The sequence below is a fragment of the Ochotona curzoniae genome, unplaced genomic scaffold, assembly GCF_017591425.1.
Source record: "Ochotona curzoniae isolate NIBS_2020 unplaced genomic scaffold, NIBS_Ocur_1.0 scaffold_3890, whole genome shotgun sequence".
Lineage (NCBI taxonomy): Eukaryota > Metazoa > Chordata > Mammalia > Lagomorpha > Ochotonidae > Ochotona > Ochotona curzoniae.
Window position 1 is genome coordinate 36,402,937 of NW_024467115.1, and position 27,483 is coordinate 36,430,419.

The 27,483-nt window shown below is 49.3% G+C and overlaps 1 protein-coding gene across 1 annotated transcript in view; it reads left to right on the top strand.

Annotated features, from left to right (window-relative positions):
* The first annotated feature begins 12,275 nt into the window (after nt 1-12,275).
* The window catches only part of FNDC1 (fibronectin type III domain containing 1), an 83,583-nt gene continuing 68,375 nt past the window's right edge, over nt 12,276-27,483 (top strand). The window contains exon 1 of the mRNA XM_040965676.1: nt 12,276-12,384. Coding sequence (XP_040821610.1) covers nt 12,276-12,384 — 109 coding nt within the window. The remainder of the gene's footprint in view (nt 12,385-27,483) is intronic.

The following is a 27,483-nucleotide window of genomic DNA, read 5'->3' on the forward strand; positions in this document are numbered from 1 at the left end:
CTCTGGGTATCCCATGTGGATGAAGGGTACCAAGGTCTTGGGCCAACCTTGATTGCTTTCTCAGGCCACAAGCAGGGAGCTGGATGGGAAGTGGGGCCACCGGGATTAGAACTGGCGTCCATATGGGATCCTGGAGTGTTCAAGGCAAGGACATCAGCTGCTAGGCTTCTGTGAGGGCCCAGCTTCTTTTTTTTTTTTTCAGATTTATTTATTATTATTTAAAAGTCAGATATACAGAGAGAAGAAGAGACAAAGAGGAAGATCTTCTGCCCACTGATTCACTCCCCAACTGGCTGCAATGGCCAGAGCTGTACCAATCTGAAGCCAGGAGCCAGGAGTCTATTCTGGGTCTCCCACGTGGGTACAGGGTCCCAAGGCTTTGGGCCGTCCTTGACCTCTTTTCCCAGGTCACAAGCAGGGAGCTGGATGGGAAGTGGGGCTGCCCAGATTAGAATCAGTGCCATATAGGATCCTCTGCAAGGCGAAGACCCCAGTCACTAAGCTGCCACGCCGGGCCCTACAGTCACAGCTTCTTATTGTATTGACTAATTCATTCAACAACACCCTCTTTGTGCCTCTTTTAGCAGTTTTTTGCTTTAGATATACTTTGTCTGATATAAACATGGCCATTTCTCCTTGTTTCTTCTTTCTTTTAACGTAGAATATCTTTTTTTCCTATCCTGTCATTTCAAGCTGTGTGTCTCTGTTGGTGAGATGTATTTCTCGTGGGCAGCAAATACTTGGGTCTTTTTAATCCATTCATCCAGTCTATATTTTTAAATTAGAATCTAGGCCATTTACATTCAAGGCTGTTCTTGATAAATAATGATGTAGTCCTGCCATTTTCCCATTATTTCCTTTGTTCTACTAGAGTTTCTTCCTTCACATTCTTTCAGATGCTGACTATTTCGGATTTTGTATGGAACATATCAACAACATTTGTATAGACAACAATGCTATGGCTGAGGAGGAACTTAGCAGTCTCAGTCATAGTATCTAAAAAACAATTTTAATACCACAGGCTATATTGAACTAAGTAAAAAAATCTCTGCAACAAAAATCATAAAATATTAAGGAAATAAACAGAAACACACACACGCAAAGCTGGAAAAATATCCCATGTGCATGGACCGGAATAATTAATATCATTAAAATGTCTATATTACCTAAGGAATTTATAGATATAATGTGATTCCCAACCAAAAGACCAAAGACATTCTTCTTAGATTGAGAAAAAAATGATCCTAAAGTTTACATGGAATCACCCTGAATAGCTAAAGAATGCTGATCCATAAAAATAAAGCTGGAAGGTACCACAATACCATATTCAAGACAAGATACAGGATAATTATAATGCAAACAATGGGGTATTGTTACAAGAATGGACATGCAGATGAATGGAAAAAGTTAGAAGTCCCAGAAATTAACCCTTACATTGACAACAAACTTTTGGCTAAAAAGCTAAAATCATTTCCTGGAGAGAGGACAAAGTCTTCACTAAATGGTATTGGGCAAGTTGAGTGTTTACATGCAGCAGTGTGAAGCAACAGTCCGACCTTACACTCTACACAAAATCCACAGTGGATCCGGAATCTAAATCTAAGACCTGAAACCATCAAATCACTGGGGGAAAACATACAAAACACAGCAAGACATGGATATACATGAAGACTCCAGAAGCACGGGCAATAAATGCAAAAATAGAGAAATAGCATCGCACCAAGTGTAGAAACAGTCAACAATCACTCAACAAGGAGACAGCATTTACAAGCTGTCAATCTGACAAAGATTATATATATAAGGATCTCAAGAAACTCAACAACAACGTAACAGTCCAGTTAAGAAACAGGCAAAGGGCAGGAATGGACTTTTTAAAGGATTAAACACAAACTTCCAACAAACACATGAAAAGATGCTCAGGACCACTAGACATAAGGAACATGTAAATACTATCCACAATGAGAAATCATCTTACCCCAATTAGCATGGCTGCCATCTAAAAATCAAAAAGTCACAAATTCTGATGAAGGAGTAGGGGAAAGGCATTGTAATGTACCATGGTGGCACAGCCATTGTGCAAGACAGCATGAAGATTCCTCAGAAGTCTGAAATATGGCACATCTATTCCACTCCTGGGAATTCACCCAAAGGAAATGAAATCAGTATGTGAGAGATATCTGTGCCCCTGTGTCTATAGCTAAGATACGGAATTCCAACCCAGTTCCCCATCAAAGATGACTGGATAAAGATATTGTGGTACATATACATGACAGAATACTACTCAGCCAAGAAAAAGAATGAAATCCTGTCCTTTGCAACAAAATGAATGCAATTGGAGACCGTTATGCTTAGTGAAATAAGCTAGTCCACAAGAATGACAAATAGCACATTTCCCCTGATTTGTGGTAACTAACATGCAGAGTACAAAAATGTAATTTATATGGGTAAAATGGACATTTTAAGATTTGATAGTAGTTTAGAGTCAAGATGGTGGTATAGGGTAAGGACACGTTTAAACAGACGGAGAAACATTAGCCAGTGTGAAGCAGAGAGGACACATTCCAGGAAATAGGAGAGGACAGAACAACAGCAGAGGGGCACCTGGAAACTGACAGACACCGGAAAGCAGCAAAAACAACGGTGTGGTGTTGCAGTGACTGATACTCCACTGGCATTCAGCAAACGGTGATCTGAACTCCACTAGCAGCCAGAACTCCACCAGTAACCAGGTAGGAAGGGACTTTCACTGGGAGCTTGGGAGGTGAACCCAGACAAAGAACTGCACATCCTGCTGGTCTGTTTGATTTGACCAGGAGCAAAGAAAGAGTGGCAGGTCCCAGATGGACAGTGCAAGAACAGGATAGATTTCACAGTCCAGTCTGTTTCCCTAGAGACGAACTGGGTGCCATTTTGTTTAAGGAGGCAAAGCAAGGGAATGACTGTGCATGCATGGAGCTGGAAATGAACTCATATATGGCTCAGTGAACTGCAACAGCATGGCATCCTACAGGTTCCAACCAAGACGGGTATGGGTAGCCCTCAGACCTGATGGCCAGCAGATCAAGAACTCTAGCAGTGGCACATCATGCGCCATTTTGTACACTGTGGCAAAACCTTTAGGATTGCAGGGACAACAGTGAACTGCGCATGTGCTGAGCTGGGAGAGAACTCACTGAGCTCAGTGCATTGCACTGATCCCACAGGAAAATAATACCGACTATGGCATTGTACAGGCCAAAGTAGGTCTGTGTGGCCCTAAGACCTAACAGCCAACAGGTTCTGGGAAGATTACCACCACCAACAACCTAGCCATATAAGACTCCTGGTGTCTTTTTAATCCTGGGAACTATTCCAACCGGAAGTGGGAGAAAGGTTGTATAGACAATGGTGCAACCTCAGCACGGTATCACAGGAGGAGGAGAGTGCTGAGCCAGGAGCTGGGGCTGTGGAGACCATGGTGAAAATCTAACGTAAGAACCCAGACTTGAAAGTTGCTGCAGGGAGTGGCACAATTGGCTGCAAACAAAGTATACCAACTGCAATAAGTAAAATCGAACTGTAGACCTGTGAGTGACAGAGCTTAGAAATCTGCCCTATGGAGAAGAACCTGCTAACCAGAAGTACAATTACCAAGAACAAAAGAAGGGACAGAGCCAAAATGAATATTGCTGAAGACTCCCCTGCAAAGGAGCAAAACCCTTTGCCAACTTCAGAGTTTACTGAGGAAGACATCGAGAAAATGGGGGATAAAGAATTCAAAACACTTGTTATAAAACTTTTTAACAACAATGAGAAGCATGTAAAGCAGGCATTCAAGGATTTTAAGGAATATGTCACACTGGAAATGAATCAAATGAAAGCTGATGTATCAGAAATGAAGACTACAGTAGAGCAAATTAAAAGTACGGTGGAGAGTCTCCAAAATAGAATGAAGGAGGCAGAAGAAAGGATCTCAGAATTGGAAGATATTTTCTGTCATCAGAGGGAAGCAAACAAAAAGCTGAAAGCAGAGCTGGATCAGGCCAAAAAAAAAAAAAAAAGTATTCAGGAATTGAAAGATACTATTAAGAAGCCAAATTTAAGAGTTATGGGAGTCCCAGAAAGAGCAGAAAGAGAAACTGGGTTCACAAATGTATTTAATGAAATAATAAGGGACAATTTCCCTAAACTAGAGAAAGAATTGGGAAACAACTTCCAGGAGGGGCACAGAACTCCCAACAGGGTTGATCAAAAGCAGTCTTCACCAAGACTCGTGATAATGAAGCTCTCTTCAATCAAACATAAGGAAAAGGTTCTTAAATGTGCATGTTAAAAAAAGAAAAAAAATTGTCAGCCCAAGATAATGTACCCAGCAAAGCTTTCTTTTGTCTTTGAAAATGAGATGAATTTCTTCCACAGTAAACAAAAGTTAAAAGAATTTGCCTCCTCCAAACCTGCCCTACAAATGATACTGGAAGATGTTCTCTTGACAGAAAAGAGGAATAGCACCCACCAAAACCAAAGGCAAATGTAAAGAACATCCCAGTAAAATAACAGAAGACTAAATCAATGAACAACCCGTTCCTAAAATGACAGGACCAAAGTACCACCCATACATATTAAACCTGAATGTAAATGGTTTAAACACATCAATCAAACATCAGATTAGTAGACTGGATTAAAAAACAAAACCCATCTATTTGTTGCCTACAGGAGACACGTTTCACCAACAAAGATCGGCGGAAACTTTATCTCATGGATTTTTGTTGTTGTTGTTGTTAGTTTCATCTCTTCAATACCCTTTCTTCTCATTAAATTCTTCAGTGACTTGTAGATCATAGAGTAGCATCATTTTCTTCAAGAAGGTTCCTGATTTTCTTTTTAATTTCTTTAGTGACACATTAGTCATTCAGTAACATGTTATTTAACTTCATGGTATTGTAAATTGCTATTTTCTTCCTGTTGTTGATTTTCTGTTGTGGCTTTTCATTTAAGGGGATGTACAGTAACTGTGTAATGGAGACTGTCATGTCCAGATGTGAGGATACAATGCAGTATGCATCTCTGCTTCCAGACTAAAGATGGACTCTCAATGAAACTGTTTACTATATCTTGACAATAGTTTGCTGGACTCTCTGCCATTGTCAATGCCAACAATGATGGACATATGACTGTGTAAGAAGAACTATACTTTAGTAATGATATAGGTGAACTCAGTGGGGGGGAGGGAAATTGGGGTGGGGATAGTGGAAATCCCAGGAGCCTATGGAACTGTACCATGAAATGATAATGATGAAAATAATAATAAAAGATAAAAGATAAAAAAATAAAATGTACAGTTCAGGGAAAAAAGATTTGATAGTAGTTTATAAGTTTATAGCCCTGTCTATACTGTTGAGAAACAGTGTTTTTTTCTAATAATTGCTTGTTGAGGTGTTTTTTTAGTGGAGGCTGTAAGCTTGTGATTATAAATCAAATTCCAAGCATGTCATTGCAAAAAAAAAAAAAAATAGGAAAGAAAGGAGGAGGGAGGGTGGAAAGGAAGGAACATGGGATGAGAGATAGTATTATATTCTTAAAATGTTACGTATATGAGCCAGGCCTGTGTCCTGGGACCCACCTATGAGGCAGATGCTGGGTTTACGAACTCCAGGGGTGGGGGATCCAATGGGGCTTGGGTTGCCTGGCCCAAGTCTCTTGGCATGCCTTTGAAGTGGGTGTCGGGTTTCTGAGCCCCAGGGGCGGGGGTCCGGCAGGGCTGGGGTGCCTGTGCGGGGTCCTGAGAGTCCCTCTCGCCCACCTGCACCTCGCTGGCAGGGTCTCCCAATCCCACCTCCTTGTCTGTGGAACTGTTCCTTTGACTGCTGGTGCAGCGTATCCTACCCGCACACGGAGCAGGAGGGTTTGCCATCTGTTAACAAATGGGCTGGGTACAAAACCCCAGTTTCCACTTCTGTAACAAGGGCATCATAATGCGTGTCTCTCCCAGAATGGCTCAAGCTCAAGCCATGCTTGGAGAATGGCCAAGCAGCAGGTACTTAAGACATATATCCAAGATGCGTTATCAGGCACTTCCAGCTCAGGTGGAGGATCAGCTCAGACCCTATGGTGAGAGGGGGACTGGAAAGGCTGGGTGACACCTAGGCAGAAAGGGGCAGGTTGTGGTCCAGGCACTTGCTCTGGACAGCACACTTTGAGGGTAGGATGTGTCTGCTGGGGCAGAGGGTCTTTGGGCTGCTGATGACAAGGCTTGCACTCACATCAGCAGGACCAGGTGTCAACCATGAGGCTCCCCAGTGGGCCAGGAACACAGCAGGGGCTTCTGAGACATCCCACAGCACAGACTCTGAGGGCACAGCAGGATGAGGCCGGAGGTGGACAGTGCTGCGCCATAGTTGACGAGTGGCTGGTTCTGTTCCCAACAAGGGGCCAGGAGGGAGACAAACACAGCCTGGGAAGGCAGCCAGACATGTGTTTTCCTAGCCTGCTGCCTGGGCCAGCTCTGCAAACCGCTGACTGCAACTCAAAGACGGTACATTTGGAGTTCTTGTTCCACCCAGATTTCCTCAGGGCTCCTCCCCAAGCTGGGTTCTTTTTGAATTCTCTGGATTAAAGGGACTGTGCCACTATGTCTGCCTGTGGCAAGCATGGGAAAGGATACACTCCTCCTGAGAGAAAAGTAAATAAAGAAAGAGATTGGTAATGCTGATTATGATTTTCTTTAAGCTGTACGCAGCCATCACACTGGGCTGCAGTGGGGGGAAGGCTGGCTGGGTGCTTATCCAGCACACTGGGTCATGAGCACCCTGAAGCAAGGATTATCTATGTATCTTCAGGTCCTAACACATCACCTTTAACAAAAACAAGTGCTTGACAAAAGATCATACAGAGGAAGAGATGAATGAATGATTTCTCTTGATCCAGGCCAGGCCAACTGGCGGTTGACAAGACTGGAGATTCGCTTCTCATTTGGGGTGATTGAAAAGTTCACGGAAAAATGAAACCAAAGTGTAGCGTGCTTTCTCAGTGACAACGATACAGTACTTTCAAGTGTCTTACTGATCTGGGCCCTTGAATAGAAACAGGAACCCAGGTCTGGGGCTCTTCCATCCTGCCAACTGAACCACTTTTGTTTAGAACCCTCCAGAAAGCATATATGGATGCTTTAAAAAGTTTATAGAATTCAGAACTATGTTTGGGTGCAAAAACTTGAAGTCCATGCATCGTTTTTTTTTTTTTTCATACTTTGCACTTTTCTACAATCTGTTTGAAGATTCCCTCGTAGATGAGTCTGAGCGTCTGACGTCTCAGCTCTCTCTTGTTGCTAACCCTCAATGTATTTACACAGAAGAGGACTGCCCTGGAGGTTGGCAGCTGACCCATCCACTTACCAAGGGAATTACAGGAGTCTTTTTTAAAGAGTGCCATTTTTTTTTTCTTGCACATTTCCAACTCTGAGATGAAGAACCTCAACATGATTGAGGTTTGGGGGACTGGTTGCCAAGAAGGACGGGCTACAACTTGGATGATAAAGAAGGACTTTATTTGAAGTCTGAGAGAGGAGGTACCCCTTGCTGGGAGGGAAGGTGTGCGGAGGCTTGGGTTTTCCTCTTTCAGAGTTTATCTGTAAGGCTATCTCTAAGGTTGCAGTAAGACTCAGAATAAGATGGACACTGCTTGAGGAGTGCTCTCCAAAGCACAATTTTATTCCTAATCAGGAACAATTTCTCTCATTTTCTATCCAATGTCCAAGTGCAATGGGGGAGCTGGGGTCTGCTTGCCTACTCTAGAACTCTCTCGTTCAGGTTTACAGATCCCCTTGAGATGGGCATTATCCTGCAGGTCCACTGTGTCTGAACATGCTCCATCCCCTCTCACTCCCCAGTGCTACCAGCACTTGCTCCCCTTCCTTCTACCTGCTCACACTTCTTAAACGTGGTGTGCACACCACTCTCATTCAGCAGATGTTGTGGGCTGAATTGCGGCTTCACTACCTGTGGATGCATTCACATGCAGTGCCTATGCGGGCATCTGCCACGTGAGCCAACTTCAAGACTGGACAAGAGACATCATGTGAATTCTACGAAACTCGCACTTCCCAAATTCAGAGTCTGTACTGGAAGGTCATTGGAAGCTAATTCCTGTTTGTCCACTGGAAACATGAAAACAGCATTTTACTCTACCCTGCCACCTAAGAATGCTATGACAACATGTATGGAGAGTATCGAACCTGGCTATTCAAAAGATAACTAGAACCAGAGAAAGCACATGTGAATGTGAACTGACTTGGCTATTTTTTAAAAAGATTTTATTTATTTATTGGAAAGTCAGATATACAGAGAAGAGAAGAGACAAAGAGGAAGATCTTCCATCCGATGATGTTGAAGCCAGAAGCTCCACCTGGGTCTCCCATGTGGCTGCAAGGATCCAAGCACTTGGGCCATTCTACATTGCTTTTCCAGATTAGAAGGGGAGCAGCAAGGACTTGAACTGGCATCCATATGGAATGCTGGTGCGGCAGGCTTTAGCCCACATTAAAATGCTGACTGTAATGTGGACTGATTTTTTAAGCTAACAATGGAACCATGAACCAAGCTGAAAGCAGAGAGAAAAAAATCATATTTCAACAGGTGACACTTAGCTTTAAAGTGGTACCCTCTCTGTTTTGATGAACAAAATAGAAGCAGCAACCAACAATTGACCAATCACGTGAACTAGCTAAACCTACAAGGATGCTAATCACGGCAGAGAGGACCCAGCATCGACTAGAAGAAGAAGTATCAGGGTGCTTCCATTGTGGGGACAACTGCAGCAGGACACATGGCTGTGAGTCTGGTGCAGGCTTCTTTTGTTTTTGTCATTAAAACAAAAAAAGTAGCAATACCTTAGAAGTCTCTTTAAGGGCTTTATTCATGAAAAACGCACTTTCCAGTCCTGATCAGGATGTGCAGACATCAGTAATCTCGTTCGATTCTAACAACCTCTGGTCAGTTGTTCTGATCCTGTTCTGATCCTGCTAACCAGGGCGGCAGTTCAGCACTGTGCCTCACTTCGACATGTCCACGTGAGAGAGGTACTCTCAAGAAGAACATTCCTGGGAGGGTGCTGGGTACACTGCTGCACCCCAGGAAGGAAGGGGTCTGGGTACACTGCTGCACCCCAGGAAGGAAGGGGTCTGGGGACACCCCTGCACCCCAGGAAGGGAGGGCACTGGGGACACCCCTGCACCCCAGGAAGGGAGGGCGCTGGGGACACTGCTGCACCCCAGGAAGGAAGGAGTCTGGGGACACCCCTGCACCCCAGGAAGGAAGGGGTCTGGGGACACCCCTGCACCCCAGGAAGGAAGGGGTCTGGGCACACCCCTGCACCCCAGGAAGGAAGGGGTTCAGGCTTGCATGAGTTTCACCTGCTTACTTCCACATATCAGCTCATGGGATGAAGTTAGGAAAACACAACTGAAAATGGAAATCTTGAAAGTGTAACAGTCTTGAAGGAGACTCAGTGACTTGGGGAACAACAGGTGACTTTTCTTTCTTTTTTTTTTTTACTTTCTGTAGTGATGATTCTCCTTCTTCCCATAAATAAACAAACAGCAAGGCAACCCAGCTGCACCTGGAAGATGTGCCCCTCAGCAGCTCTCAGTTGTGACCATGTCTGTCACCCTGCAGTTCTTCTGGGCCAAACACTACCTGTTCTGACCTGGATCCCAGCCGCCCGCCCCCCCCCCCTGCCTCTCCTGATGCCGGGGCAGCCTGCACTTGCTCTCACCTGATCCCAGGACCCACCTCGACTTGCTTTCACCTGATCCTAGCAGCCACCATCTGCCCCACCTGGAGCCAAGGTGCCTGCCCCACCTGCTTCACCCGATCCCAGGGCCCACCTAGCTGCCTCACTGGATCCCACAGCTGCTCTGGTCTCTGTGATCCCGCCTCCCAAGGCTATGTCACACCCTGCTCAGAGCACCCAAGGCATGGTCCTCACCACCACCCACTTCCTGCCTCTCTCACTTGCCTTCTGTTCCTCTTCTGTCTTTAGTGTCTGGTGACCCCTCCAGGGCCCACAGCTCTGTTAGGTACACAGCTGATGCACAAGTACTGGTTAAATCAATGAATGATTGGATGAATGAAATACTTAGCCCATAAACACTTCCTGGGAGTTCCTGTTTGCTTATGCCCTCATTTGGGCAGCAGATACAAAATAACGAAGTATACTGGTTCTTACAAGCTCACAGACCTCTTGGACAATGTACCGGGACAATGCACTGGCTACATGAGACAGAAAGCCCTTTCGCACTTACCGGTGAGAAGCAGGAGGTGCGGGGCTGCGGCTGGACGCCTGGACTCCTCTTTCTGCCTGGTAGCTTGCCAGGGTGTTTCATGTCCCTTTGGGGTTGGTGTCCCTTGGCATCCCACGAGGTGCCTTGGCTGCCATATCAGCTTACTGTGGCTGAGGAAACAACGCCAAGGAAGGGTTTGAACACAAAACCTTCTGGAAGTCAGGTGTCTGGGAGGAGTCCCACTGGCCTGGAATGGGGGGTGTGGGCGGGGCTGTCCTGCCCAAGCACCAGGGAGAACTCCTCACCCATGCCTTTCTTCCAGCGTGTTTTGGCCTCCACTGTTATCTTGACCGTTTCTGTGTGGCAAAGCCTTCTCCTCCTACTTACCCAGACACACACGGTTGCATTTCCGGTGCACCAGGGTGATTGCCCCCTTGATAAGGACCATTCGGGTTCCAGGGTGCAAGGCTGCACGCCTGTCTTTGGAGGAAGTCACCACCCCTGAAAGGACAAGATTCTCCTCCCTTCCAGACCCTGCTGAAACCCCGTGGACCATGAGGGGAGGTGGGTAGTGAGGAGGGCCTGGGGAGAGGGAGGGGGAGGGGACTGGGCACAGCCCTACTGCTTGGGGAGGATACAGAGTGGCTGCTGCTCCCAAGGGGCAGGGCAGGTTGGAGAGGTGCTGGAAACCTGCGCTTAAAGGCTCACTTGTGGGCCCAGCACGATGGCCTAGCGACTAAAGTCCTCTCCTTGAACTCTCCGGGATCCCATATGGGCACCGGTTCTAATCCCAGCAGCTCTGCTTCCCATCCAGCTCCCTGCTTGTGGCCTGGGAAAGCAGTCGAGGACGGCCCAATGTCTTGGGACCCTGCACTTGTGTGGGAGACCTGGAAGAAGTTCCTAGATCCTGGCTTCGGATCAGCGCAGCACCGGCCGTTGGGGTCACTTGGGGAGTGAATCAGTGGAAGGAAGATCTTTCTCTCTGTATATCTGACTTTGCAATAAAAATAAATAAATCTTAAAAAAAAAAAAAGGCTCACTTGTTGGCGGGCCACAGGCTCTGGGGGGCTCCTGGGGCTGGCAGGAACCTTCCGGGGCACTGGGGAAAGGTGTCCCGAAGGAGAGCCTAGGCTCCGGTGGGGCCAGGGCTCCCCGGCCGCGCAGTTCCTTTCCGACCAGAGTCCCTTTCAGGTTTCTCCGAATTCCCGGATTCATTTCATCAACGTTTCGCCCTCGCACACCGGCACGCGTCTGGCCTGGGCTCAGGCGGTCTCCCTGGGGGAGGCGCAGGAGTCCACGCCGCCCCAGCGCCGCCAGGCGTGCCGGGAGCCCGCCCCAAGGCGGGCGCTGACCAGGGCCAGGTGGGAATCCCGCCAGGTTGGAATCCCGGCTGCGGAGACCCGAAGGCCACGTTAGGACGCAACAAATGGGAGGAAGCCAGATTAGCGCAGCTAGTGGCCCGTGGCTAAGGGCGCGTATGGAGACGGCGTCTCCAAGAAGGCGTGAGCCGACCCCACGGCGCGCCGCGGGTACCCATGCGCCGTGCGCAGAGAGGTGAGGGGTCTGGCATCAGCGCCCCCAAGAAAGTGGGCTCGGCAACCAGCGATTGGACGCGCCCCGGATTTCCCTAGCCAGACAAGGGGCGAGAGGGGGGACCAGGGGAGGAAGCGCCCCGGCCGCCTGGCCCCGCACGGGACCACCGGATTTCCAGAGACGCCCAGCTGAGTCCTGGGGCGCCCCGCCCGCCGGGGGCCGGGCCCCGCTTCTGACCCCGGAGTCCCCGCGGTCGGCAGAGGGCGCCCGAGCGCGGCTAAAAGGCGTCCCCGGGCGGCCCGCGGCCTCAGTGGCGGAGCGCGGCAGCCGGTGCGCGGCTGGGGAGCTGCCGCTGCGGGGGCCGGGGCGCGCGGGCACCGCGCACGGAGCAGACGGACGGCGGCGGGGACCCCTTCCCCTACCGAGGAGCCTCCGCTTCCCTGGACTCCAGCCAGCCGCCCAGCCCCCCGTGCACCCCGGGCTCCCGATGGCCCCCGAGGCCGGGGCGCCCTCGCGCGTCCCGCGCCTGCTGCCCTGGGCTGCGCTGCTGCTCCTGGCCGCGCTGCCCCCCGTCGCTGCCTCGGCGGGGGCCCCAGGTACTCTCGCGCGCTCCAAGCCGCCTGTCGCTGCGCTGGGCGGCGCCGAGACGCCCGCGCCCTGCTGGCTCTGTGTCGCTCCTTAAGTTGGCGCGTCGCCTCCTGGAGCGCTGGCACGGGCAAGCCGCCGGCGCCGGGGTCCCGGGGAGATTCGGGCACAAAAAGCAGGACAGGGACAGAGACCCTGGACGTGGCACGGGGTGCCTTTGCTTTATGTACCCGACGTGTCCCGTGCTCGGGAGGGGGTGCGCGGTGCTCACCTGTCCCCACCGAGGGATGCCCCCGGGAGACCGGCCGGAGGCTGTTGGAGGTCCGCTCCGGGGAAGGCCGGGAGCCGTTGCGGGGTTGTCTGGGGGACCCTGACGCGCTGAGTTGGGGGTGGGGAGCAGCAGCGCTCTTCAGAGCGCACCGGCGTGGGGGACACTTTAAGGTGGCATGAAGAAAGGCGTCAGGCCTGACAGGGTGCAGGAGAGAGCGGGTGAGAAGTTGGGGCGCAGGGAAGCCACCCTCCCCTGAAGCTTGCCCGGTGCTAGAATTGCATGCTGAGGAGCGACCCTCAGAGAAAATGCTGGCGCGCTCTCTCGCACTTCTCGGGCAGCGCGCGAGAGAAGTGTGTGGGGGCCCTTGGCCAGCTCCCAGTGCCGCCCGCTGCGCCCAGAGCCTCGCGCCGGGAGTTTGCAGGTCCAAGGAGGAGTGGTTCTCATTCCTGGCCACAGAGGTGTGGTCTAGACTGGGAGTGAGGACAATGAGGGCGCGATGGGGCGTCTTGTCTTGCTCCTCCTAGGAGAGCCTAGGGCGGGGAGGGGAGTGGGGCTCACAACCGTCTGGCTTGGCCCAGGGCTTGGTGCAGCTTTAGGCTCAGCGGTGGATGCCACTGGGTGATAAAAGGCAGTACCAGCTACTGCTACCGGGTCCTTCTCTGTGGCCGGTGGGTGATCTCTAGGAAAAGCCCACTCTAAGGATTCCTGCAGATTCTGAGTGGAATAAACTATTTTAGAGTCTACACTCCTCCACTCGCAGTCGGTGGCTTTGTTTTTCTTAGTTGTTTTATTTTATTTCTTATGAGTGCTGAAAGAATTTTTGCTTCAGCAAGTGATCCACAACCTTACTAGACTTGGCCCCGTTCCGTGCCTTCCGGCTCCTCTAGCCACCTGCCCCAGGCTGGCGGTGAGGGTGTCTGCAGCACGGGTGGTTTTGGAGCCAGCGCCCCGGGGTTCAGCCTGCCCCAGCCTGGCCTGGCGGCTGCTTCCTCTGCCTCCTGCTGGGTGAATCACCCGGGCTGTGGAATGTGGGAGCTGGAAGGCTGCTGGCGCTGGGCTCTGCTGTGCTGACGTGGGCTCTGCAGGGAGATGATGGCCAGACTGGGAACGGACACAGGAGGGCTAGCACATTTCCCCTGGAACGTCCACCTTCTTTCCACCGATAAAGGAGATGAACAGCTGTGGCTGCTTGTGGCTTGCTCCTGTGCTGTGGCCACAAACTTGCTCCCTGGGCTCATGCCGGAGGCTGCCTGGCTTTGCACAGCCCGGCACTGCTCCAGAGTTGGATGCTGGGGTCTGGAGGCAAAGTCATGGGTGAACTGCTCTCTCCTCCTTGGGTAGAAATCGCTGCTTGCACCGAGTAGGCCACTTCTGCCCGGCATGGCCCCAACCCCACAGCAGAACTTCTGTGTGGCAGACCACCATGGTGCCACAAGCACTTATTATTAGTATTCTTATTATTAAAGATTCATTTATTTTTTTATTGGAAAGGCAGAGTTACAAAGAGAGAAGAGACAGAAAAATCTTCTGTCTGTGGTTTCAGTCCCCAGGTGGCCCCCAATGGGCCCCCAATGGCCCAAAGGCCAGAGTTGAGCAGCTCTGAAGTTAGGAGCCAGGAGCTTCTTCCAGGTCTCCCATACAGATGCGGGCTCTCAAGGCTTTGGGCCTCTACTGATTTCCCAGGCTATAAGCAGGGGGCTAGATGGAAAGTGGAGCAGCTGAGGCATGGAATTCTGGTGCCACAGACAGAAGGTTAGGTCGCTATGCCACGATGCTGACCCTGCCTTTAAAAATAGAAGCAAAACCAAAAACAAACAAAAGACAGAAGTGACTTGCAAGGCTCAGTAAGGCCCTTCCACTTCGTATCAAGAGGGCCACGCAGTGCCATCCTCACATCCCTCCTTGTTTGGGTGGCCGTGGCTATGTTAAAATGGTCTGGGAGGATGCATTTTTTGAAGCACATGGTTGCCCATGTACACATGTCTATCCACAGTGGATTCTGTGGTGGCTCTGAGAGGCTTAGATCTCTGTGCAGAATAAAGACTCTGTCAGAAAAGGCTGCACGGTGAGACTCGATTTGAAGGTAATGCTGAGATGCTGTTTTGCTTTTTTTTTTTTCCACGTTGACATTTGCATGGAAGGTGCAAAAGCTTGGCAGGTGGAAGTGCTGGCACCTGGCCCGGGATGGAGGCAGGGGCGTGGCAAGGCACTAGCAGTCGTGGGACTGTGTCAGAGCTTTGCAGTAAGACCTGTTATGTTCAGTTAGTGTCCTTGATGCCGCAGTAAAAAGAGTTGATTTTCCTGAATCTCTATTCTGGAATTCATTCTTCCTGATTTCCTATGTAAACAAATGAGAAGGGCCTGTGGCTGACTTTTGCTGGCTGCCCAAGTTCCATGGGAGCCACAGAGGGAGCAATCTAGTTGCAAGTTGAGCGAGTTGAGTTGTTTTTTTTCCCCTTCTTTTTAAACAGACAATGATGTTTAACAAAAAAGAACAGCTATAGATGACCTGTAGCTATTCAGGCTTGGGTCCTGGGCCATCATTTTCCTGAGGATGCGTGGAAGGTACCTGCTTCCTCCAGTGAACTAACTGCAGGGATCACCCAACTCAAAATCTGAGGTTTCAGGTGAAAATGCAAACCAAGCTATCACCATCAACATAAACTTGAGACTGTCCCAATTTGGAAAAAGCTTTCTAGTGAGGTTGGCGTTGAGGCATATGAACGGGGGCTTTCGTCCACATCTGGGGAACCTGTATTAGCAAGTGAATTCATCAGGCCAACTGGCCAGTGTATAGGATTGCAAACCCACTCGAAGTGCAAGCTAGCTGGGTGGTTTTAATGCAATCAAACGTGGAAAATGCTCGGAGTTTCAGATTCTGCCACGCAGATAACACATACGAAGCGCTGTATGTTAAAGAGTAACCAAAATTATCTCACAAGGCTACTGAAGTATTCTTTTCAACCACAAACCGTGTGAGGCCAAGTTTTCTTCAATCAGAACAACATGCGGCGACAAATGGAAAAGATAAGCAGAGGGAAAGCCCAGCTATCTTCTCCTGATCTGCTTTGCCAAAATATAAAAATAATGCGGCCCTTCTTGCTATTTTTTCTTTGTTTTGGAAAACAGTTATTTTTTTTAAGTGAAATCTTTTTCTATCCTCATGCCATGGCATATTATTAAATTTTAAGATGAATTAATGCATTTATTACATGTTTATTTTAATTTCTAGTGCAACACTCATAAACGTGACCTGTGTGGGCTTCTCATTGGTTGAAGAGGAGAGGGGAAAGCCAAGTCCAGGACGTTGGGGAACCAGCAGGGTGGAGGGAAGAGAGGCCTTTAGCAGCCAGGGTTCCTGGGTTGGGCATCAACATGGTCATGTGCCCACTGGTGGCCTTGGCTGCTCAGTCTGACAGGAAGGAGACTCCCCAAACCCCTACGAGCCCATGGAGCCCTGCTCTGGCACACCCTTTGTCCACATTTGCAGGGACTTCCTGCTGTGAGGCCTGCACACAAAGCACCTGCTATAGCCATTAACTGGACACCAACTCCACTGCCACAGCCTGTTGCCGGCATCGCCTGCTAGAAGGAACGGAGTGGAGTCTTTGGGGAGGTTGGTGGGGCTGGCAGCGGCAGTGGCACCCATGTCTTGGTCAACTTTTTTAAAATATAAGGTTTACTTACTCTTTTTGGAAAGACAGATGAGATTTACAGAGAGTGCACAAAGATCTTTCGTCCACTGGTTCACTCCCCCAGTGGTCACAGTGACTAGAGCTGAGCTGATCCAAAGTCAGGGGCCAGAGCTTCTCCCCGGTCCCCCATGTAGATGCAGGGTTCCAAGACTTTGGGCCTTCCTGCTTTGCCAGGGAGCTGAAAGGGAAATGGAGCAGCCGGAACATAAACCGGAGCCCCTGTGGGATCCTGGTTTTTGCAAAGTGAGGATTTAATCATTGAGCCATCAACACCCTGCCCCTCTGGCTGACTTTAACAGAAGTAGGCTGGGGATTCCGGAGGCAGGGGGCATTGGTTATGCCTGAAAGTAATCCTTGCTTTGCCAAGTCCTGTGGCTTGAAGTCACAGTGCTTGCGCGCTGCGGGCCTTAGAGGGCGCTCCTGGCCTTCCGCCTCCCACAGGCCACGGAGCATTCTGCAGTAGCTGTGCTGTTAGGGCACAGAGAGCACGAGGGTGCAGAAAGAGGCCTCTGGCGCCTTGGCTTTCTCTGTGGTGCTTGCCTTCTGCACCTTGTTCATGAAGGTTAGACATGCTCAGCAGAGCGCTGGTCAGGAAGGAATCGGAGGCCTTAACCTAAGCCTGGGTAGCAGCCCATAGATTTTGGGGGGTACCTACCCCTTCCTGTGCTGCAAGGTTCAGCCAAAGCTGCAGGGGCAGCAGGTGAAAGCACAATGAGTAATGAGTCAGGAGTTGCCTCCTTCACCCTGGCGAGGTGACTCTCCGTGTCTCTCCACCCTCCATGCTATGCTTTAAAAAATAGTTTTTGGGAAAAGCAGAGTTACAGAAAGGGAAGGGAGAGAGAGAGAGTGAGAGAGGTCCTCCATCTGCTGGTTCACTCCCCAAATGGCCACAAAAACCCGGGCTGGGCCAGACCAAAGCCCAGGAACTAGGAGCCTCATCTGGGTCTTCAAGCACTTGGGCCACCTTCCCCTACCTTCTCAGGAGCACTAACAGAGAGCTGGATTGGAAGTGGAGTAGTCAGGACTTGAACTGGTGCTCAGGTGGCCACTGCACCCACTGGGCCGCGATGCCTGCCCCTTGATGTTGCCCTCATGTTGAGGAAGGATACAGTGTTTGGGCTGTGCACGCTGAGTCAGGTGTGCCGCGGCGGCCAGCTGTGACCGTGCAGCCCTGGGAGACTGCCAGTGCTGATGGGATAGGAGCAGGCCTCCTCCACCTGGTCGGCCTCACCTAGAAGGTGTGGGCTGCATGAGTGTTCTCACCTTCCGGACTTGACTTGCTTTCACACTGCTTGGCAGCGTAAGGGGCCATGCAGTATAGGCTTCGAAGGATGCCATTTTGTGCCATTTTCACAGTCCCCTTGTAGAGTGGGTGGGTAAATCCTCACACTGCTGTGTTCACATAGGTTTCTTGTTTCTTTTTATTATTATTATTTTAGAGTTCTACTCATTTTTATTGGAAAGGCAAATCTACAGAGAGAAGGACAGACACACAGAGAGAACTTCTGATCTGTTGGTTGACTCCCCAAATGGCTGCGATGCCAGAGCTGACCTGATCTGAAGCCAGGAGCTTCTTCCAGGCCTCCAATTGAGTGCAGAGGTTCAAGAACTTGAGCCATCCTCTGCTACTTTCCTATGAGCAGGGAACTGAATGGGAAGTGGTACAGCCGGGACTAGAACTTGAACTCATATGGGCTACCAGTACTTTGAAATGGATGGTTAGCCTGTTATGCCACTGTGTTGGCCCCAGGTTACCTGGTTTGTCAAGGCCATGATTGAAAACACAGTAGTCCCAGGATTGGAAGCCCAATCTCCCCCACCTTGCCAACCATCCACCCTCCCTGCCCGCACTCTATGCTACCTCTCACTGACTGCTTCTCTCCTACCTGGTGGTGCGAGTGCCTATATGAGCATGTCTACTTGTCCTCATCTTGCTGCTGACTATTGAGGCATGAGTCCACCACGCACCAGGATGCTAGGTTGTGAAGAGACACCTGCCATTGTCTCTCAGGGACTGTGAGCCTAGGCAGAGCTGCATTCAGGTGTTTGGAATTTCCCAGGGGACACAAGCCACAGAAATGCTGGCTGTGTTTGTTAGGGGTCATTTCTAGTGTTGCATCTCTTCATCCAGTTCAGGAAGACCTAATCCAGTTTGTGCCTCTGACCCAGGGCAGGTTATGGCTGCTTTCATCTGCAAAATGAGAGGAAGGTCCGGATACGGGGAAACAGAGCACGCACATCAGTAGGATGTGTTCATTCATCCACTCATTCAGGCAGCCAACTAGCAAGGGTTTGTGTCTGCCAGAAGCATGTGCACAAAGTCCAACGCTGCCAGGCCTTGCTGCCCCCTGGACTAGCCTGTCTTGCCTTGCCTTGCTGGGGGCCGGAATGGGGTGCTGGAACTCAGTGCTCCCGGGGTCTAGCCTGGCACACCTGCTGTCTGTTGCACCTCACCCAGTCCTGTGGGTGATGGTCAGAGAAGCCCCACCTCTGGACAAACGTGTTGACCTCACGCACCCTTCTGGTTGAGAATGAAGCACCCAACTCCAGCCGCAGCCTGCAGGCCCCCGTGGTGTCTGCACACTTGGTCACCTTGGTGGTGATTTACAAAGGCTCATTCTCCCAAGGTGGTCACTTGTTGGGAGCCGCCCACATCCAGGCAAGACAGGCATGGTTCTGAGCTTCCCTGTGGTTTCGTTTTGGGATAGCTATGGCTCCCCCTGCAATCATGGGAAGCTACACACAGGTCCTGTGCACCTGTTACCCGCATGTCCCCAAGCCATGTCCAGTGTAGCTGCGGTGAGACCTCCTAGCCAGGGAGCTAACACTCACCCTGCCCAGACTTCACCTGCTTCTCACGCTGATATCTCTGCATGCGTGTGTGTCTGTAGGAGTAAGTGTGCTTGAGGTGTGCACATGTACATGTGTACCTATGTACACTGCATGTGCATGTGTTCATATTGCCATGTACATAGGGGTATGTGCATGCATGCATATGCGGGGCATATGTGCCTACAGGTGTGTTGACATCTGACATGGGTGTGCACACATGTGCCCACATTTACACATATGTAAAGTGGCACATGCATATGCCTGTGTTCATATGTAGGGTTGGGCATATGTGCAGTATATGCACATAGACATATATGTATGCACATGCATGTGTGCATATGCAAGCATATGGTCTTGTGTGTTCATGTGTGTGTGTGTGTGATATTTTACTGTGTGTTCAAGATCCAGAGCTGCTCCATGAGAGGCCCCCACACTGTCCTCTTGCACTTGCAGGCACCCTCACTCCTCTCCACCCAATCCTTGTCCCTCCACTCTATGATTTTGTCACTTCAAGAATGTCATGGAGGTAGACTTGTCATCTGTGCAGCCTTTATTGTCATGTTTAGTTTGCCCATTTGGCTGGTGACCACCACAGTGAGCTTACAAGATTCCAGTGTTAACTGTCAGGGTAGGGAACCGGGCGTCTCAGGGACGCTGCTACCACTCCGCTCCAAGCCAGCTGCCCTGAGCCAGCTGTAATAACCTCCTCTCTGGTCTCCCTGCTGCCTCCTCTCCCCCTCGGCTCCACATCTCCTGCGTATACAACCCCAAATCTTAACAGGTCTCAAGTCTGTGCATGATCATGGTCGACCACAGGACCTCCCCTGGTGTCAGCTTCTATTTCTGACCTCCTGCTAGCCCCTGGGCCTTTGCACTTGCTCCTCCTTTGGGTGACTTTCCGCAAACACCTATGGACTGAGCCTGCACCTTCTTCAGGTTCTTTATCTACATGACCCTCTTCTAAGGCCTTCCCTGTCCCCGTTCTGCCGGCATAGCACCATCCCAGTCCCCAGCACTTCCTTGTCCCTGACTTATTTTTCTCCATGTCCTTCTTACTCTCAATATTTCGTTGTATTACTGATTTGCTTGACAGCTGACCATCTCCCTCTGCTGGAACCTGCGCCCCACTAGTGTGAGAGAACTTGCTGGGCTTGTCCACTGCTGAGTCCTCTAGTAGATGCACCATGACACTGCATGGCTTCATGTACCTTTGATGTTGTTAATTCTGCTTGGTACACATGGGCGTACTTACTCATGTTGACCAGCAGGATATGTGGGTGGGTGGCATAGGAGTTAAGGTGTGACACAGTCGTCCCATCCTTCTCGCCAGGACCAAGTCAGGTCAGCACTTGGATTAACAGTGGAGTTTCAGCCTGGAAGGAGGAGCAGTATACTAGTGCCTGGGGCTGATGTGCAGATGGGCCATAAACCAGGTGGCTCGCCACTGCAGAAACATCTCTCCTTGCAGCTTGGGAACCTGAGCTCCTTAGGGCACAGTCAGTCTTGCTCTCGCTAAAGGCTCCAGGGCAGGGTCTTTCTCGACCTCTTTCTAGGTTCTAATAATTTCCTTGGCTTGTGGACATTTGCATTTCCATCTGTTCTCCCTCAGTCTGACCTAGTTCTTATGGGGATCTTTCTTATCAGAGTTGGACCTCATGCCACAAGACCTCTTGGTTACTTCTGCAAAGGTCCTATCTCCAAATTAAGTTGCAATCACAGGTATTGTGAGTTAAGGCGTCAGCACTGGGGGCTACAGATTCAACCCACAATGCATGGTGACAGGATGGGCTGGCAGCATGGTCCCTTTTGAGCAGACCAAAGGATTCATTCAGCTCCCAACAGTGGTCGTTATTGAGAAGTCAAGAGTCACCAAGTGATATTGTGTGTGTGTGAGAGAGAGAGAGCGAGAGAGAGCGAGCTTTCAGCCCAAAGCCCAGTGAGGCTTTGAAGGGGTAAATCATTAACTCAGATATTCTACAGGAAGGTCACTGGGAACCAGATTACTGAGATTTACTAATTTTACCTATTTGGTAAAATGTGATATTTGCTATAACCTATCTCCTTCCCTCCCTCCCTTCCTTGCTTCCTTCTCTCCTTTCATGGTGATTGGAGTAAGATTTTGTTGGTCATAGTCTGATAGGCAGAGTGACAGAGAGAGGCCGAGAGAGAGAGGGAAAGAGAGAGAGAGAAAGAGAAAGATCATCTACCTGTTGGTTCACTCTCCGGATGGCTGTTACATTTGGGGCTGGGAACTCCATCTGGGTCTCCCACATGGGTTCAGGGACCCAAGGATTTGGGCCATTTTCTGCTGCCTTCTTCAGGCTGTGAGCAGGGAGCTGGATCAGAGGTGGGGCAGATGGGACAGGAACCGGGGCCCACATGCATGCTGGCTGCACCATGATGCTGGCCTCTGTAGTGGGTTTTGACTGGAGAAAATAGCTGCTCTTGTCTGCTTCCTGGGGAGGCCGATATTCACTCTCATTTGTTTGCTGTCTTACGATTTGGTTTCATATTTTGGTAAAACAAGGCAGGCAGGTAAAACAAGGTAGAGCTGGTTGCTCTACTTGTAGAAAGGAGCTAACAAGGTAGAGTTTGTAGAGAAAGCAGAGGCATGCTTGCTTTGTCTCGGTGCCTTGAGTGGAGGGTGGACGACATCTTTACAAGACAAAGACCGTGGGCTCCTCTCTTCTGGACTCGACTCTAACGGTGATGCCTGATCTGGGAGACTCATCCTCTCCTGGCTCCCGTGGTGCAATTGAAATCCTTGTCTCTTCTTTATGTGAAACGTGTCATGTTTGATACGTGTCATGTTTGATACGTGTCTTCCTCCCCAACTGATCCCTGGACGCCCTGGGCCCCACTGAGGGGTTGCTGAGAGGCTGTTGGACACACTGGGGCTTCAGGAGCTGTGAGTCTGTGGTTGACCTGGACGGCGCTAGGGCTGGCTGTGCTGCTTCAGGGTAGAAGGCTGGGCCATGTGGGATCTTCCTGAGGTTCAAACAGCCTCTTAGCACCAGATACGTGAGTTGCTTTCAAGTTGACTGCCACTGGTGGTGTCTGGTTGTATATTTATTTCTGGGTTCCCTTGGGGCTTTTATTGCTTTTGCAGCATAGGAGGAGGAGCTTGGTCTATGGGTTCAGCTAGGGTTTGGTTCTAGCCATTATTCATAATTTCTCATGTGCCTTTGGGCATGTCCCTTAGCAACTCGGCTCAGTTTGGAGGATATAAAAGCTTAGTTGTGATGTGAGTTTAAGAGAAAATAGTAATGATGATGTATAACACTTATTATCTGTTATTACTAATTCTGTGTTTGAGGGACAAAGAGAAAGAGAGAGCTCGTGTCTGTTGAGTTCATTCCAAAATAGTTGTAAGGACTAGATTGAGACTGGCTGAAGCTGGGCTCCGGGTACGCAAACCAGGTCTCCCACTTGGGTGGCAGAGACCCGGGTGCTTGAACCATCACCACAGCCTGCCTCCCAGAATTTACGCTGGCAGGAGAGAGAACTCAGGAGCTGGAGCTGAGGTTGCACCCAGGCCTCCTGAGAGTGAGCACACACTAATCAACATCTTCACTGCTGGTCGAACATTCCTCCTAGAATTCTTCTCACTCACTTCTCTATCTGGGTATAGGGGACCCAGTTGAGACTCTAACATATAGATTGTACTCACTAAATGTTGATGAATGAATGAAAAGGCCAGCACTCTGTAGGTCTATAACAAAATGTTCATTTCCTTCCTTCTCTCTCTCTTCTCAAAAAAAGTTCATTAGCACCCTGAGTTGTGCCTGGTCCATGTTCTGGCAGCCACTGGGTCATGTCTGGGTCATTTAACAGACTGCATACCTGCCTGTCCACACAGTGGTTTGGCCTCTCTTCTAAGGATATTTTTAGGAAGCCTTCCGAGTAGATGAATGGAGATTTGGAGGCACTGATGCCCAAGTGCCCAACATAGTTAGACGATGACTTTTGCACCTTGGGAAAAGGAATGGATTTTTCAGAGTTTTACTTTTTTAACATTTATTTCTTTGGCTAGGAGGTTGGGCAATGAAACTAGGCTGAAGTTAAACTGGACCAGCACACAATGGCCATTCTTTTAGAAACCATTTCTTGAATGTGAATTGAATTTGGGGAATGTTCAAAAAATCCCGCAAAAACCTGGATTCACAAAAATCAATTAGAAGCCTGGGTCTCTGATTCCAACAATGGCCTGCGTAGGTCCTGTGTTCCCTTCTCAACCACAGGCATTTACTCTTAAGATTCCATTTTTATTGTTACAAATAATTAGGTCTACAAGGATCATTCCAATTCTACTTTTTGAAGCCATTATTCATGCTGGTGGTTTAGATGGGTTTTATTTTTTCCCCCTAAACAGTAGCTTTTGCTTACATGAGTTGCTGAATAAAATGGCCAAGAGCTTTAAAACCTCAATCCTGATGATCAGACTCTGCCAGCTCTGCTGGTTAAGTCCACTCTGATTTCTGCTTGCATCACTTATGGAACAGATGGGCTTGCTCAAGCCCATGGCACATTGACAAATAAACCATTACATTCCCAGAGTGGATCTCGAACAACAAACAGAAAGAAATTAAAATTAAAGCATAAGCTTCATTTAGAAACTAAAAGACGTGACTTGATCTAGAGATCAAAAGCAACAATGTGAAGGAGCCATGGATTAGACAATGATGACATAATATCATCATTGTTTAGGGACAGCTAAATAAATCAGGGAATTGTTTATCACACTCCTCAAGGAACTTGGGGGCAGAGAGACCAAACCTGGCTCAGTATCACACCGTGTTTCCACTCTGCGATGTCCGGCCATATCATCATTCTTAGAGTTGTTGCTTTATGTTTTCGGATTACTTGGCATTTCTAGGTTAACATCCTGGGAAGGGGAGAGGGCGAGGATATTACAACTGATGTTGACCCCTTTAAAGTGCTTTCCTGGAAGTGAGATCAGGCACTTCCTCACAAATGTCCCTGATTAGAATGGATCCACTTGGCAATCTAGCTGCAAGGGAAGCAGGGCAGTCATGGCTGAATGTTTCAGAATCCTGCATCCACAGTGGAGGGTGACAGAGGAGAAGCTGGGATGGCCTCAGGCTGGCTCAGGCACAGTGGCTACAATTGCAATGGCTAGGTTCTGTGCAAGCAGCTAAACTGATAGAAGTTAGTTGGGAAACTAGACCTAAATGAGATTAATACAAATTCAACTTAGCACAGCTCTAAAATTGTCTTGAGGGAGAGGTTTGTTTTAAGAATGTCTCTGGGAAAACTACAAAGGTTCCTGTTGTCTTAAGAATTTTTCAGTTTTGCCTATTGATATTTAGTTTGGAACAAAATTCTTGTATGATTTCTTTTATTGTTCCATTTTTGCATTTTTTCTGGTTTTTGTAGATCTTCCCCAGGTTAGAGGAGAGCAGGGAGACAGGAAGTGAAGTAGGGAAATAATAAAAGGGGATAGTTTGGGGGGAACCTGTATTATTTCTCTAATTTCCCTCAAATACAAATAAATGACCCTAGAGCAATTTAAAACATTCTAGGCAAACTGTCCATAAGGCGCCATTAAGCCCGAAGGAACAGGGTACATCTGAGTGAAAGGCTTTGTCAGCATTGTGGATTGTGCAGGTGGTTTTGGGGGAGGCTCAGGGCCTGCTCCTTAGGACAAAGGAACATGAAGCTCTTGCCTTGGGAAGTCTCATGTGCTAGGAACAGGGCCTGGTAGCCTTGTGTGTAGCTGTTTTTACGTAGTGCCCAGGGAAGCAGGTAACACAAGATTTCAACTGTAGTTCACTGTAGTCTGTGTGCAAGTGTCACCTCTTTGCCTGACATGTGGTCCCTGAAAGCCCGCTGCGTTGGACAGTCCTTGCACAGCTGGGTGAAAGAGCTGGTGGTGCTGATAGTCCAGGCTCTTGTCAGCTTTGCCTGAAGATTGGCAAATGGCCCTCATCTGGAGATTTTAGACGCCTCCACTTGACTAGTTTCAGCTGATGAAAGAAAAATGTGATTCACAATTGTATTCAGTGACCAGCAAGTGCCCTTAGGAGTACATTGGCATGTGCCAATATGCTTGCAAATTGGGTCTTTCAGGCCCAACAAAATGTTGCTTTGTTATATGGTAAGACTGGGAAATGGTAGAGAGGCCAGACACAAATGCAGGAAACTGAGGCTTTGCTGAGGCCAGCAGAGAGGGATGTGAGCTGGTACCTGTGTTCAGCACTGAGCGCTGATGGCGGCTCCCTGCCTGGAACAACCTGACGCCTGCCTCCTCAGTTACACCTGTCACCCTTACGAGGTGACTACAGTCGGGGACTTTTGGGCCGAGAAGTAGAATCTAATAGGTTAGTGCTCTGTGGGGAAACTGATGGATTTAGAGGACTAGGACTCATGGATAAGGACGGCAGGACTGGGCTCGGTTTCCTTGGCTGACATGATCTCCAGGTGATGTTTCTCTCTGACTTGAAGGTAGCAGCACCATGTGACTTCCATGGTATACTCAGAGCTTTGGATCCAAAGCTCCTTGTAAGACCAGACTTTAGAGTTCCCGAGTTGGATGTCATTTCTTACTCCACTATCCCTAAAAGATCAAGTTCAGCCGCAGGAAACACTTTTTTGTTTTTTAAATGGAGCCCTTGCACACTGTAAATAGAAGAGGAGCCAAGCTGTTACTTTAGCATTCAGGCTGAGCCTGCTGAGCACCAGCCTCCCAGGCAAGGATCACAATTATTTGGCTACTGCAATTCCACCTCCCCATTTGAAAGGTGATTCAGAAACACAGGTGGTCATTTCTGTGCTGTCGACATGCTGCCAGCCCTTGGATGTTTCTGCGTCACTGAGTGGTCTTGTGCTGTCTGCTGTCACCTGCACAACAGCTGGGTTTCTCAGCTTCCCTCTGAGTCCCAAGCTGCACTGTGAGCTTAGGACTGCCTCACCTTTTCCGACTTATCTTCTGGACATTTTGGTCAAAGGCACATGGCCATAGAGATCCGTGTTTTCTTTGCTTCTCTCTGGGAAGCATTTGGCAGTTCCCAGTGGAAAGCAGTGCGTGAATGTCAAGCACAGACAAGCCAGGAAGACTCACAGCAACATGGAGGTTTTCTTGTGCTCAAAAGCAGATGTTGGGGTATTTAGTCTCGCTCAAAAGCCCTCGCCTGCCCCTCCACGGGTGCTTAATAACAGGGTGGGATGCAGCGAATGCATAGATACAGGGTGGTCACCACAAACAAGCTGGCCCTGACTTTGAGTGCTCTGGCTACATCCGCATGGCTTTTGGAGCTGTCCCCCGTGAAAGGGAGGGTTGAGTTGGACCAAGGATGCTTGGTGCCTGCTTTCTGTTGCTGTAACACAGTACCTGAAGTCTGGGGGCTTTATCTTGCAAAGAGGTTTAGCTTGCTCATGATTTCGAAGGCTAAATATTCAAGAGGAGCTCCCTGGGGAGGAGCCCTTGGCTGTATTGTAGCTCAGCAGAAGAACCCAAGGGGAAACGGTCATGTGTCAGAAAACCAGCCACACATGTGGAGGGGCCTTGCTTTGTAACAGCCGCTCTCTTGAGAACTTTACAGCCTCCTAACAGCCTCCTTTACAGCCTCCTAACAGAGATCCAAGATGGCCTCTTCAGGCCAGCTCCAGGTAGAACAAGTCTAGTGTCTGCTGGGCAGTCTAACATTCCATGTCATATTCCTCTGCCAGGAGAACTGGGGGAGGTTTAGTAAGATGGGAAGAAATAGTAAGTGTCAGGGTTGGTGTTACAGCATTGCAAATTGAGCTTCTAACTGCAATACTGGCATCCCATATTGAAGCACCTGGCTGTTCCACTTCAGATCCAGCTCCCTGGCTAATAATCTGGGAAAGCAGTGGAAGATGGTCCAAGTGCCTGGGCTTGTGTCACTCCCATGGGAGACCCAGATGGAGTTCCAGATTCCTGGCTTTGGCCTGGCTCAGGCCAAACCTGGCTATTGCAGCTATTCAGGAAATAAACTAGCAGATAGGTGAGAGGAATCTCTCTCTCTCGTGTGTGTGTGTGTGTGTGTGTGTGTGTGTGTGTCCCTCTCTGTAACTTGCCTTCTAAATAAATAAATCTTTAAAAAAGTTAAGTATGTCCAGTGTACACCACATTTGTATTCTTTCTTACAGGAATTTTAGGATCCTGAAACTCTAAGACTGTAGATAAATGGAAGACCTTGGATTGATGTTTTCTTCCTTTAGCAAATCCTGAAGCATGGGTGCCCACTGCTCAGGCTGCAGTTGCTAAGGGAGACCTGCCCCCCCCCCCCCAGCTGGGCATTGTGAATCCCTCCTCTCTTTGTGTGAGG